This window comes from Epithele typhae, assembly GCF_022376455.1.
Source record: "Epithele typhae strain CBS 203.58 chromosome Unknown BXZ73scaffold_1, whole genome shotgun sequence".
In the NCBI taxonomy this organism is placed as follows: domain Eukaryota; kingdom Fungi; phylum Basidiomycota; class Agaricomycetes; order Polyporales; family Epitheliaceae; genus Epithele; species Epithele typhae.
Window position 1 is genome coordinate 1,110,450 of NW_025954192.1, and position 13,136 is coordinate 1,123,585.

At 61.1% G+C, this 13,136-nt stretch overlaps 5 protein-coding genes across 5 annotated transcripts; 2 read left to right on the forward strand and 3 right to left on the reverse strand.

Moving 5' to 3' along the window:
• Positions 1–244: 244 nt before the first annotated feature.
• On the reverse strand, positions 245–2,002 carry BXZ73DRAFT_95667 (uncharacterized protein; the record flags this gene model as incomplete). The annotated part of the gene is made up of 13 exons (XM_048026853.1): positions 245–309; positions 368–511; positions 562–639; positions 750–915; positions 973–1,049; positions 1,100–1,143; positions 1,197–1,321; positions 1,377–1,477; positions 1,541–1,611; positions 1,661–1,698; positions 1,750–1,832; positions 1,889–1,897; positions 1,951–2,002. The coding sequence occupies 13 exons, from the start codon at positions 2,000–2,002 to the stop codon at positions 245–247; spliced, it is 1,053 nt and encodes a 350-aa protein (XP_047883891.1).
• A 467-nt stretch (positions 2,003–2,469) lies between these two features.
• Positions 2,470–4,155, reverse strand: BXZ73DRAFT_37392 (SET domain-containing protein; the record flags this gene model as incomplete). Its single annotated transcript, XM_048017990.1, has 6 exons — positions 2,470–2,869; positions 2,925–3,339; positions 3,393–3,477; positions 3,501–3,893; positions 3,955–3,992; positions 4,044–4,155. The coding sequence occupies 6 exons, from the start codon at positions 4,153–4,155 to the stop codon at positions 2,470–2,472; spliced, it is 1,443 nt and encodes a 480-aa protein (XP_047883892.1).
• Positions 4,156–4,583: 428 nt separating this feature from the next.
• BXZ73DRAFT_86351 (NAD-P-binding protein) lies at positions 4,584–5,696 on the forward strand (the record flags this gene model as incomplete). The annotated part of the gene is made up of 6 exons (XM_048024168.1): positions 4,584–4,658; positions 4,737–4,760; positions 4,818–5,019; positions 5,079–5,375; positions 5,430–5,513; positions 5,566–5,696. The coding sequence occupies 6 exons, from the start codon at positions 4,584–4,586 to the stop codon at positions 5,694–5,696; spliced, it is 813 nt and encodes a 270-aa protein (XP_047883893.1).
• Positions 5,697–5,913: 217 nt separating this feature from the next.
• Positions 5,914–6,776, reverse strand: BXZ73DRAFT_86352 (uncharacterized protein; the record flags this gene model as incomplete). Its single annotated transcript, XM_048024169.1, has 3 exons — positions 5,914–6,096; positions 6,154–6,524; positions 6,587–6,776. The coding sequence occupies 3 exons, from the start codon at positions 6,774–6,776 to the stop codon at positions 5,914–5,916; spliced, it is 744 nt and encodes a 247-aa protein (XP_047883894.1).
• A 3,814-nt stretch (positions 6,777–10,590) lies between these two features.
• BXZ73DRAFT_86353 (uncharacterized protein) lies at positions 10,591–12,902 on the forward strand (the record flags this gene model as incomplete). The annotated part of the gene is made up of 7 exons (XM_048024170.1): positions 10,591–10,626; positions 10,737–10,883; positions 10,996–11,372; positions 11,569–12,088; positions 12,158–12,637; positions 12,702–12,792; positions 12,850–12,902. The coding sequence occupies 7 exons, from the start codon at positions 10,591–10,593 to the stop codon at positions 12,900–12,902; spliced, it is 1,704 nt and encodes a 567-aa protein (XP_047883895.1).
• Between the last annotated feature and the right edge of the window lie 234 nt (positions 12,903–13,136).

A 13,136-nucleotide genomic window follows, 5' to 3' on the forward strand; every position in this document is an offset into this window, starting at 1 on the left:
GTACAGAAAAAGATTAGCCTATAAATACGGGACGCTGCGTCCGCAGGTCCCCCTCCACCGATCACGACGGGGTCCGGGTCCGGATTCTCGAGGCCCCGTCTGCTACGCGAGTAGTCCGTCGGTGGGGCGCGAACGTTCGACAGCAAAGAAAGACAACACGAAAGCTCCACAACAATGGACATGAACGAGGGCATGAAAGACATAACAAGAAGTTGCAGGGAGCGACGGCAGAGGGGGGCGTCGATCACTCTATCGACACGCGTGGACCAAGCGGTTGGCCGGCACCATAGCCGTCCTCCTTCTTGCCACCTACAGCACCCGGGGCGGATGAGTATGGACGCTGCGCTGTCTCTGGAAAACAAAATACCGAATAAGCCCATCTTGGAGGAGGAATCCATTTGCTTGTAGGACTGACCGTGGAGCTTGCTCTTGAGCAGACCCTTGTCGAAGTCGGCGAAGCAACGAAGGCCAATCGCGAAGGTCGCGAACAACAGGAGGAAAGCGATGATGGCTTCGAAAACGTCAGAAAGGCGGCGGCTGCTTCAAAGGTAGAAAACCCACTGAATGTCGTAAGGGTCGCCCTCACGTTGCCGTATGTCGTTGAAGAGCTGGGCTCGTAGAAGCGGACGAGCTTGTAAACTGTATCCTGTCAGCCTGGTTTACAGGGTGACGACGCCAACTCTACTCACTGACTGTAAAGGACGGATCCTGTCAGCTAAGCCCATGAAAGGTAGGTACGAGGCACTCACAGTACGTCTCCGCCGCCAACATCAACACAAGCGAGATCGACATCAACCACTTGATTTCACGCTGTACTGCCAGGCCTGCGCCAACCAGCAGGACCAGCACGATAGGGATTGCGGCAACGGTGAGACCAAACTCCGCACTGTTCGTCTGTAACACCAGGATAAGGAGCTGCAACCGAGGATCCGTTAGTCAGCCAACGCCATGACGTGTGCAGCGAAGACGAACCTGCATTGTGACCCCAACAAACGCAAAGAAGTCGAATTTGAGCAGGCAGATCATGATCTGGTAGTACTGGTACATGGCTATCCCACCAGTCAGCGTTTGTGTCACCAACGCACACGCGAAAACGTACTCTTCGCCGCAGGGTTGGCACCGACGATGTGGAAGATGGCCCATCTATGTTCGTGGTGAGCACATTGAGGAGCCAAACAGTCAGAAGATGCACGCACCCGAACTCGTAGTACAACTCCCGCACGACCCACATCATCGCCAGCCATGAGACACCGATCACGACGGGCGTGACGATGAGGAATGGAAGCACGCTCTGCCAGAGCGTGCCCGGTCCGCCGCCGTTCTGCACAGAGAACGGATGAGTGACTGCAGTTGAACGCGAGAGAGGAGGCACATACGACATAATCCGTGGTCCAGTTGGCCGCCGGGTTCGTGACCAACGCTGACCTGGTCTCGTGCACTTGCAGCGCGGACATAACGATGAGAGCGCCATGGAAGACTATGCCCGGACCACGCGGGCGTCAGCCGGGGCTGCGGATACGAGGGAAACAGCAACACGCACTCAGGATACCAAGGAGTTGGATGGTGTTCCGCAACCGGAGCGCGTCAAACGCCATGAAGAGCTCGAAGAACCTGGTGCCGAGTTGGAGACGACAAAATGGACGGAGCGATGGGTACTCACTCGGCTAGGATGAAAAGGGCAAGGTAACATGGAATAGTCTGGTCGGAGGGATTAAGGGTGGATACGGCGGGAAAAAAAGAGAGGCGTACTTTGTACCGGGCCAAGGTCAAATCCACATGATCTTCCACTTTGTTGAATGTCACTGCGACCATAGCGATAACAACGAACGCCTCTGCGGACGGTGCACGCTTAGCCTAGACGAGTTGTGTCCCAGAAGCTCATACTCACGAAACACAGCTACAGAGTCGATTCATGAGCACGATCCAGAGGGAAGAATGCGACGGACAAACCTATGCCAAAGAAGGACTGCTGGGCCCGAGTGCTGAGGGCATTGGGGGCCATGGCGTGGGGGGACGAGCGGAATGGAGGACCGCGAGCGGGGGACTTGTGGAAGGAAGGAGGGGTCGGACTGAGCGTCCTGCGCAGCTATCTATGCGCCGTGCAGGTAGCTACGTGGAACGGAGAACGAAGGAGAGGACGGATCGAGAGGAACGAGGCGGAGCTGCCACCGACAGTGGTCAGACAGACTTGGTCCATTTGGCGCCGCAACGCCGCCCTCCGTCACCACAAGCGCGCTGTGGCCCTTCTCGCAGCGCCTCCTCACCGCCCGGGAGGACGGTGCACAGGGCGTCGCCCACGATCGGACCTCGTCTGGATGTCCTCCAGCGCGCAGACGGCTATTGTGTGCGCACAGTCTATTGCAAAGCGGATGACTTCGCACGGACAGAGAGTGCTCGGCAGCCACAGACCACATCTTCATCTGCGCGATGCCCACATTCCCGCGTGCCGTGCTCCGCGCCGGACGTGGCTCAAAACTCTACCCCCGCACGGACGCTCGCGGCAACCGCCTCGGCAACCACCTCCTCCTCCGTCCACAACAACTCTACGTTGGCCACCATCCACTGCTTCCAGCCCTGTGTATCCAGCTCTTCGCCGTTCATGGTGGTCATCGCAGAGACGGCCTCCATATTCTTGCGGGCGCGACGGGCCAGGTCGTCGCAAAGCTGGGCCAGAGTGCGGCGCCACCGATCTTCGTTGGCCTCGGAGGTCGGTTCTGCCTGCCCGTTCACGACCGCGCGCCACGCCGCGAGGGCTGTTTCGAGTCCTGGTCCGTCTGTTTCGTGGTCCACGGCGTGCAGCAGGCGAAGCGCTGTCGTCAGCCGGTAGGACGGGTGGGCGGGGGTCGGTGCGCTGTGCAGCGTCCAGTCGCTATACATAGAGATCACCATCAGCCGCGGCAAGTCCGAGAATAGCGGGCACGGACCCCCAGTAGCCTTCCGCCTCGAGCACTGATCGGAGCGAGGTCCTCGGCGACTTCTCGGCCAACATCGGTGCCAAGATCTCCTCAACGTCCACTTCGCCAGGGTAGCCCTCGTGCATGTCTTCGGCGTTGACGCTGTTCACGAACCCGTATTCCGCGAACAGGAACGCGTTCGAGTGTCCTCCATATTGAAGATACAGCTCCTGTCCCTCTGCGATCCGACTTTGGGAGGAGCCGAGGAAAATGAACGACTCTGTCGTCTTCATGGTGACTGTACTCCAGATATCGGAGTCAATGACTGGATAGATGTGCGTTCGTCCATGGCTGTGATTGGCAAAGTCGAGGACCGGACACAAGGTGAGGTTGTCCGGGTCAGACTTGCTGTTCCGCAGTCGGTAGTAGATGCATCGTGTGTTGACTGCAGAAGCACTGATGAGACATTGGATGGTGAGATGAAGGCGAACGAGCGACCGTTTAGCCACGCCCAAAGATAGTCCATTGTCTGGCCAGCATCTTGACTGTCTATCGAGCCTGCTGGCGCGGATAAAGAAGCGTTCTATGTTGTCATGTAGCTGAGACTGCAGTCGCCTCGGCAAGAAAAGCTCGCACCATTGTACTCGCCACGGTACGCCAATCTTCCCAAAACCTATCACGGAGGGCCTTGAGTTGCCTGCTGACGGCGGGTGGTAGCATGCCGAGAAGCTGAGCCTCCCATGGGTCAGAGCGGCCGACATCGCAAGAGACCAGCCAGGATAAGGGATGACTAGAAAAGTCTCGAGGAAGAGTGGAGATGTAAGGCCCAAAGCGAGGATCTGCAGAGTCGTCTTCGCCGGATGGTCTATGCAGGAAGAGATGCAGTGAGACGATCTGGATGGCCGACAGCTTCGACTTCCGTAGGTCTGGATACAGAGCGGAAACGGTCTTTTTGTTGAGGAGAGCCGTGGCCGGAATTTTGAACAGCTCGGTGGAGGGCTTGGGAGAATTTTCGTTAAAGTGGGCACTTTGACGTGGACGCTGGGGATCTCGGCCATACCGGGCAGTCTCTCATCGCAAAGAGCCCACGGCCAGCACCTGATGACGGCTCAGTGGATCTCGGAGCGCGTAGAAGAGCAGAAGGCGCACCTGGGACTCGCCTCGCCTCGACGTGGAACGCGCCCTCGGAGACGTCCATCCCGTGCTCATCTCGGAGCCAGCAGAGTAGGCGCTCCCACCTCCGTTTGTCGAGGTCGTCCATGCGGGTTGATGACAAGGCGCGTGCGCACTGGCTGGCCGCACCTTGCACCTTCCCACCACCAACACCACCGGCCGGCGGATGTGTCTGCGCGGATAAGTACGCCCAGTGCGCCAAACGCCCGCCAAACGCCGTCCCCCGCGAATCCGAGGCAGGTGACACGCAGGAGGAGAGCGAAATGGCCACGACGGTGAGAACGCAAGAGCCGCAGACGAGCGGCGACTGATCGCGGCATCGATAGCAGCCCCGGCTCCCCGGCAGGGCCCTCCCGCAGAGATTGCGCGCCGCCGCACGCACGCACGCACGCCATCCCGACGAGCGTGAGGCGTTCCGTGCTCACCCTCTCCACCCGCGGGACGACGCCCTCGCGCACCTCCTTCGACCTGCCACACCGACCCTCGCCCGTCCCGACGCGCGCGCAGATCCGCACAATGTCCGTCTTCAATGCCTCCCGTCTCCTCGGCAAGACCGTGCTCGTCACAGGCGCGAGCGCGGGCATCGGCGCGGTGCGTCTCCAGCGACCCGCGTTCATGCACGCGCACCCGAGATGCTGATCTCCGTCCCCCTCCCGCCGTCCTGCGCAGGCCACCGCGATCCTCTTCGCTAAGGTGCGTGCGGCGGATCACGCCAAGGCACGAACGCCGTGGCTCATTGCCGCTCTACAGGGTGGTTCAAACGTAATTTTGTGCGCTCGCCGCGTCGACGCCCTGAAGACCGTCGCGGAGGCGTGCGCAGCAGCCCACAAGCAGTCGGGCCTCACGGAGGGCGGCAAGTTCGTCTCGCTTCCGCTCGACGTCTCGGACAAGAAGCAGGTCGCGTCTTTCCTCGACAACGTCCCCGCCGAGCTCCGCAGCATCGACGTCCTCGGTGCGTCACCCGCTTACCGTCGGGCACCGCTTCCACTCACGCCTTCCGCGCGCGTACAGTGAACAACGCCGGGTTCGTGCTCGGCGTCGAGCGCATCGGCGACATCTCCGAGGCGGACATGGAGGCCATGTTCACCGTCAACGTTTTCGGCCTGATCAACGTCACCCAGCTGCTCATCAAGGACTTCAAGGCGCGCAAGACGGGCCACATCATCAACATCGGCTCCATCGCCGGCCGCGAGCCCTACGCCGGCGGCGCCATCTACTGCGCGACCAAGCACGCCGTGCGCTCCTTCACCGGCTCGCTCATGCGCGAGGTCGTCGACACCCCCATCCGCGTGACCGAGATCCAGCCTGGTGCGTGTCCGGGGGATGCTGTAATCGCGAGCGCGACGCTGACTCGGCCGGCAGGGATGGTCGAGACCGAGTTCTCCATCGTTCGCTTCCGTGGCGACAAGTCCGCGGCGGACAAGGTCTACCAGGGTATTCAGCCATGTGAGATCATGGGAAGCCTCAGAGTGTTCGTGCTCCTGATACGTTATTGCAGTGGTCGCCGAGGACATCGCGGAGGAGATTGTCTGGGCCGCTGCGCGCCCGCCTCACGTCAACATCGCGGAGGTCTTTGTTCTCCCCACCAATCAGGCAACCGCCACGCTCTCCTACAGGGCACCCCAGTAGAAGTAGAGAGGAGCATTAAATACATGATGTATATCTCTGTAAGGACAATGTCATATCACCTCGCTTTCTTCTGCTTCGAAGAGGATCTTCGTGATTTCGTGGACTTCGATAGCTGAGATGTATAGCGATGCGGTAAAACAAGGGATATACAAAAGATGCGGGATATATCATTATATTCATTCGTTGCTCCGACTTCGTGGAGCAGGGGCGACCGCGTTCACGACGGCGTCTTCGCTTTCCTCTTGCTTCGCGTGTTCTTCGGGGGTGGGACAGGGACCTGGATCTCTGGGACCTCGTCGTCCTCGAACACGAACTTCTGCACGATCACATGCTCCTTGACGAGTCCGCCCACAGGCAGCTCGGCATTCAGCACGTTGCCCAGCGTGTCCAGCCGCAGGGCCTGTAAAGCCACCACATCGTCAGCCCAAATCCTCCCCACTCGCAGGAGGCGACGCACCTTCGCAGCAGAAGCCAGGCAGCCCTTCGACGACGGCACCGCCCTCACGTTCCACTTCGGGTTCGGGAGCCCCGCGTCGAAGTACGTCGTCGTGTGCAGCCCGCGGTCCCACTTCACACGCTTCCCCTCCTGTGCGCTCCCCTCCCGCTCGTCCTCCCCGCCACCCTTCGCGCCCGGCTCCGCGAACCGCCCACGCTTCGCTGGTCGCTCCGGCCTCGGTGGGGTCTCGTAGTCTTCCTCGTCGCCCGCGCCGCGGCGGTGCCTGAGCGGGACCCCGTTCGCGTCCACCTTCTCCTCCTCATCCACCACCCTCTCCTCCACTGCCCCGCCCTCGACGCCCTCGTCCTTGCCGACGTCGCCCTCGCCCTCACCTCACCCTCACCCTCGTCCCCATCGACGCTCTCCCCGACGCTGACGTCGCTCCCCGACGCACGGCGCGCCCTCCGCTCGGCGCGCGCCCCGCGGTCCGCGCGCTGCTTCTCGAGCGAGTTCTTCACCCGGCTCGTCGGGCTCTCCGGGCGCGCGCCGGGGCGGCGTACGACGGCGGTCTCGAGCGCGGCGAGCTGCACCTGGTTCCGCGCGGTGTTCGCCGCGGTGAGCGTCTTGAGCGCGAGCGCGGACATGCCCGCGAACGTCTCGGACGGGAGTGGGAGGGCGCGCGCCGGCGGGGTGGCGGGCGCGCGGTGGTGGTGGTAGTGGTGGTAGCAGCGAGGGTAGCCGTCGTGGTGGATGATGGAAAGCAGCGGATGGTGGGTGAGACAGAGTTGAAGGGGTCAGAGGGACCGCGCGGGAGCGTGTCGAGCGGCGGTGCGGTTGGGGAATGTTAGATGGAGTTTCGGATGCGGTGGGGAGCGTGGGCACTGGTGGTGCGGGCGTCGGTTCTGTGAGGGCCGTGGCGGGAGCTAATGGGTCTGTAGGCGTCACTTCGGGCTGAGGCGCGACTTCGCTGCTCTGCTTGAGGGTCTCAGACGTAGGCTCTGCAGACGGAGGTACTGGGGCGGGTTCTGGACTGGATTCCTTCACGACAGGCTCTTGGTTCGGTGAGTCCGACTGGGCCTGCCCTCCAACAGGTGGCCGCTTCCACCCGAGTGCTGAACGCGCTCTGATTGGGCCCATCTGCTTCATAGGCGATACAGGTGAAGGGACAGCGGCATCGTGGGTGGGCGCTGTTGTAGCAGAAGTACCGGTGCCCTTATTGAACATCCCAGGCACAACCTTCCGCATGACGATCACCGGTTGTGCAGCGGGCGCGGAGGCCTTGGAGGCCGCCGCTTCTGGCTCTCGCTTCCGTTTCAACGTCTGCTGGGAGGTGACGTCAGAGAGAGAAGATGTAGATGCTGTCGTCGCGACACGTCTCGGTTTCAGCGTAGGGGGTGCTGAGGGCTTTGATGGCCTTGACCTTCGTCCGAGCTGCTGCCGCTTGAGGAACCAACCTGCACCACTCGAAGACCCTGGAACGAGAAGCACATAAGCATGCTAGCCCCGTCGTACATCCACGTCTTGCTCCACTGACCTGGGACCTCGAAGGCGCCTTGCCGTTCTTCATGGGAGTAGGTAGTTTGCTGGGGGCCGTGCCCTTCGGACGTGCATACGGCTTCGCACCTATCCTTGGAATCTTGCTGCCAGAACCCGCGGACGGCTGCCGCAAGCTCGACGGCTGCTTAGCGGGACTCGCCACAGAAGTGGCTTTGGGCTGCGCGGCGGACGGTCCCGGGCCAGAGTCGTCCTCTTCGGGGATTGCAGCCGGCGGGCGCTGTCCTTGCACGAGTGGAAAAGGGAGAGCCGATCTTTGTTTCAGGCTACTGGAGGGCATGCCGTCCGAGGACGTAGGTTTGTGGAGGAGGGGTCTCCGGCCCAGAGCGGGGGCGCGCGAGACGGGCTCAGCAGATGGCGCGCGCTCTTTCTTGGTGAACAGAGGACGGGGTTCAGCAGACCCCGCGCGAGGCGGCACAGACGAGCCTCGCATGGGGGTGCGAAGGACACCTTTTCCCTTGTCCTTGCTGGGAGATGGAGGCGGGACGGGGACGGCTTCGCTCATGGGGACACGTTTCGCGGGACTACGCATAGGGTCGTCCAGGGCCTGGCGTTTGAAAATGGCAGAGGGAGGAGCATCGGTGGATCTGCTGGAAGTGAACGACGGCGCGGGAAGTTTCGCGGGTGAATACGTTCCTTCCGCAACGGCTTGGGCTATGGGTACCCGGCGGGCGGGGCTACGGGAACCCTCGGGCAATTTTGGAGGAGAGAACGGTCGGAGGGGGCTCCTAGGACGCTCGACATCGGACGTAGCGGCGTTTGCAACTTTGGGGAACACAAAAGACGTGGCTTGGCGAAGAGGTGTGGATGGGGCAGGCGCAACAACCTGTCCCTGTGTTTGCGCACCTGTGTCGGATGCATCCGGAGGAATGGGGGTGGATGGCCCACTCAGGTGCTGAAGCAAAGCGGCCGACATTGGAGAGAGTGAGCCTAAATCTCTCTGCTGAAGTCTGGTCACCTGGGCAGTTCTCCGGGGTGATGCCATCATCTCTGCGCTGCCTTGCTCGACCCCTTCTACGCCTGAGGTGGATCTCAATTTGAGTTTGCGTCTTCGTGTGGCGTTGTGTTGAGGCCGCGGAGAAGCTGCATCCGAGTCGGATCGTTCTGTGTCTGTATTGAGGCCCCTGGGTGAGATGCCGGCAATTGTTTGGGGGAGCGAAGCACGGCTCTTGCGAGGTCGTGACGAACGCCGCAGCGGCGGTGTCTGTGCTTCTGGCGCAGGAGTTTGCTCTGCCGGCGATTCATGTACATTGGTATCAGGTGTGTCTTCCGGGGAGAGTTCCATTGGCCAGGTCGCGTCGGCTTCGTTCATCGTGACTTCAACTGTCGGCGGTGGTGGTGATGGTTGTGCGACTTTGACAACGGGTGATTGAAGTATTTCAGTCTCTCTGAGATGTGGTGTCTAGCAGGTTCGTGCGGCGACATGACGACGTCCTGTTCCGCGGAGTTGTGAGGACAAGGGGAGACGGGGGACCGAGCAGCAGCAACTGGGGGACTGGATAACGGAACCTGCGCAAGATCCACGACGTGGGTCGCGTTAGGGGTGGAGAACGAGTCGAAATTGATTAGATCGGCAGGTGAAGCGTTGGGCTGCGCGGCTGGCTGGGGGGTGGGCGTAGAGACGCGAGAGGCGAAGGGGGACGGCGCCGCACTACTGAGGGGGCCATCGGGAAAGCGTGGTGAGGATGTTGGGGGAAGACGAGCGACAGAGTGGTCGCGTCAGGAGTGCGGGGGGTGTCGGAGAGATCGATGAGAGGCCCGTCGTCAAAGTCAGAAAGAATCTGAGGATGGGAAGAAGGAGAGGGAGGAGGGGAAGGATTGCTGCACGCGCTCAGTACTCTGTTGGCGAGTATGACGGACGGCTCTGGGGGGGCGTGATTTACTGGCGGAATGTGCCAAGAGGCGAGGAAACGTACCGTCGGGTGCGAAATCTTCGGGTGTGGCTTCCCTGGTGTCGGAGGGGCCGAAGATGTCCTCCTCCGGGAATAAAGGCAGTGGAACCATGGACGCTGCGTGAGTGGCCAGCGGACGGAGCGGGGTCTGGAAAGGAGGTGCACCAGAGGGCGCAGCAAACTTCTTCTCTGGGGACTGAAGAGGGCCAAAGAAGATACGGTCCTCATCCGGAGCAAGGGGTTCGGGTCGACGAGGGGGTTGGGGAGGGCTGTGGGTGGAGAGCGACATCGCTTGACATGTCACAGGCGAGCGGCGGCAAGAAGAGGGCGAGGGTGGGGAACGAGACAGGTCGCGCGAGCAGGCCGACGGCGGAAGAGGACGCGGAACGGAAGCGAGGAGGCCGTGGGCGGGAGGAGAACGTTGAAGTCGCGTTTGCCCCACGTGATCGGCGCGTGGACCGCTGTCACGCGTGACCAACATCGGCTCCAGCTACCGGCGGTTAACGTTACATGTGCCCAAGGACATTTGAAAGGTCGCCTGTTCGAAGTCGGTCTAGACTAGGATTGTCCTAGCAGCTCCGTCACGGCACGCGGCGCTCGAGGGGGTCACCGGACTTGCTTGGGCTTGCTGGTCGCAGTCGCAGGTGGCGAGCCCGGGCTTGCTCGATGGATCGGGCGGACGTCTAGCGGGTGATCAGACCGGGGACTTGAGTGTGGGCGCACATCTCGGCCGGCGGCAGAGCGCGGTACGGAGGCCGCGCGCGCACTGCAACCGACGGACTTGGGGGCTGGCGCGTCGGATGAGAGGCACATCGGCAACGACTGTCTCCTCAGACGCGGTGGCGGTTGGTCGAGCGGGGCTGGGAAGGCGGGCTCGGAGGAGGGCGCGGGATCGGGGATTGGCGATTAACTGGTGGCGGCAGCAGCCGGGGGATTTGATCGAGACGCTTCGCGCGCGTCGCTCTCCCGCTCCCCCACACGCGTTCCTCCCGACCACCATCTCTCCCCGGTCATGCCGTCCGGCCAGACATGCTCAGCCTGCAGGTGCGTCCGCCTCTTTCCGCACACCCGCGTAGACTCAACCCTCCACCCCCAGAGGCCGCAAAGTGGTACGCTCTCCCCGTTCTGCCCCTCGTCCCACCCTCATTCGGAGAGCAGCGTTGTGATGGAGCGCAGCCCATGTGCGGGCCCTGCTCAAAGGCACGCAAGCCCATCGAGTGCATGTATACCACTGCCACCGCTGTAGCCACAGCTCCCAAGGGCGACTATCTCAAGAAGGGTGCTGCTTGCGCCCCTTGCAGGTCCGTCATTCCTCCTCGCACTTCGCCTTCCCGCTCACCTGTCCCGCTAGGCGGAAAAAGAAAGTCAGTCCCCCTCGCTTCCCCTGCGCTTCCTTCTCCCCCTCATCTCCCCCCAGAAATGCGACGCGAAGCGGCCCTACTGTTCGACGTGCAAGACCGCGGAGAAGGAGAAGGAGTGCACCTACGACGAAAGCCCTGAGCGCTCGTTCACTGAGGCTCTCTTCATCCGCACTCACTACCTAGAGCAACGGCTCGCTGCTTACGAGACCCAGGTTGCTACCCTCTCCCACCCTATCGACGGCAGCCCCATAGCCTCCTCTTCCGCGGCCATCCTCAGCGCTGACGACGGCCCCTCTCACTCCGATTACCAGGTGCCCATGTACAACTTCCCCCAGGCGCTCAACATCCTCTTCGATCGCATGGCCGCCCCTCCGCCAACCACGGATATACACAACATCTCCACTCCACACGTACCGCAAGGTCTCGAAGAATTGTACGTTATCTTCTCTCTCGCGCGCGTCCGTATCGGGCATTCTGCCGAACCCATCGCGAAACTACGCGCGTTTTCCCAAGCCTCTCTCCCCCCTTCCCAAGCCCAATAGCACTGGGCATAGGGTTTGTATATCACATGATGCTCTGTCTGCGGGCCTCCTTGATGTGGTTGCCATGCTTATATTCTTTTCTCGCAGCCGTACGGCCTGGTCGGAGCATTCACGACAATATGGCTGTATCCTCACCCCAGACAAGATGCAGGCCATCATCCTAGGCGACATATCGGGGGCAGTTGTCCATCCCGCCTTTACGTACATCGCGCAGCTCCTGGGATGCCACATGTGGCAACTCCAGCGACGCATCATGGTGTACGGGTCCGTCGAGCACGAGCAGGAAGGGTGCCTCCTGGCCGCTCTGGAACACATCGACCCCATCTCCGAAATCCAGGTCCGGTACCAGTATGCCTGTTTCCTCCTGCTCAAAGGCCGCATGGAGGAGGGCGAACAGCAGTTCGTTCGCGCTGCGCATATTGTCCGGTTCCACAACATCAACTTCCCTATCCCCATGGACCCAATGATACAGTCGATCACACCACATCAAGCTGAGGTCATTGGGGCACTCGCGCACTTCATGTATCTCGACCGCTGTTCAGCTTTCGTATTCCACATTCCCATGCGGCTCGATAAGAGCTTCGACGACGCCTTCCGTACTGTCGCAGTAAGCCCGCCTTGCATTCATCTCCTCTCATCTGTCCCACGCTAACTGCGCCTCATACACGTTTCACAGCTCTACTTCCCAACCTTCGCCAAATCCAACCTCATTTACCTCCGCACCGCATCCCTCCTCTACCTCCTCCGCGTCTCCGAACTCACCGCCGAATGGTCTGCGTTCCCTGCCGACTCGGTCCGTGGGGTTTTCCACGCAAATCGGCCTGCTTGGTTTGAGCGATACTGGCCACTCCTCGAAGAGCTTGGAGGGCATGTCAGCAATCTGGAACACGAGATGCTCAAAGCGACCTTCTATGCAGAGCGCGAGCTCTCGATCGCCCTCAAGTTCTCGATAGTCGTCGCTCTCTCGGCCAAGGCGCAGATGCATTGGCTCTTGCACCGGGACCACGAAGAGAGCGCACAGAGAGCGCTGGACGTCGTCATGGAAGTCATCACCGTCACACGGACGTTCAAGGACAACGAGTTCCTACTCCTGGACCCGCTATTGGGGGTGAGTGCCGCCGCTTCCAGTCCTGTTGTCCATTGTGCCCGTGCTCATGTCACATCATGTGCAGGTTTGTTGGTCGATGGTCGCGCGGATCGTCGTGGAGGTTATCAAGCAGCCGCCGTACACGATCGGCGTGCAATGGAACACGGCGCTGGAGACGATCGACGTGAGCGCGAAGAAGCTCGGGTACGACATGCCGTTCATGGGTGCGCCTTCTCCTCTCCTTCCATCTCCTGGTCGTGGTAGTTCTAACTTCACTCTAGAGGAGTCGTTGCAGGCGATCTCGGACGTCAAGCGGTTCGTCGAGGTACCATAAGCCTGCGAGAGCCCAGGCCTTGGATTGCCCTGCTCCGCCATTCCGTCCAACTTTCTCTCTACCTGGATTTGTACCATATCTCGTCCTTTTGTCACTATATCAACCTCGCCCCTCTCCTGATCGATATGCTCGGTTCTTTCTGGATTTGTTGTACTATTCTTTTAATCGTTGCTCTTGACGAAGCAGGAGGAACATAGACGTTGGCTAGCGGTTGGGTCGGAGTGGGGAGAAATG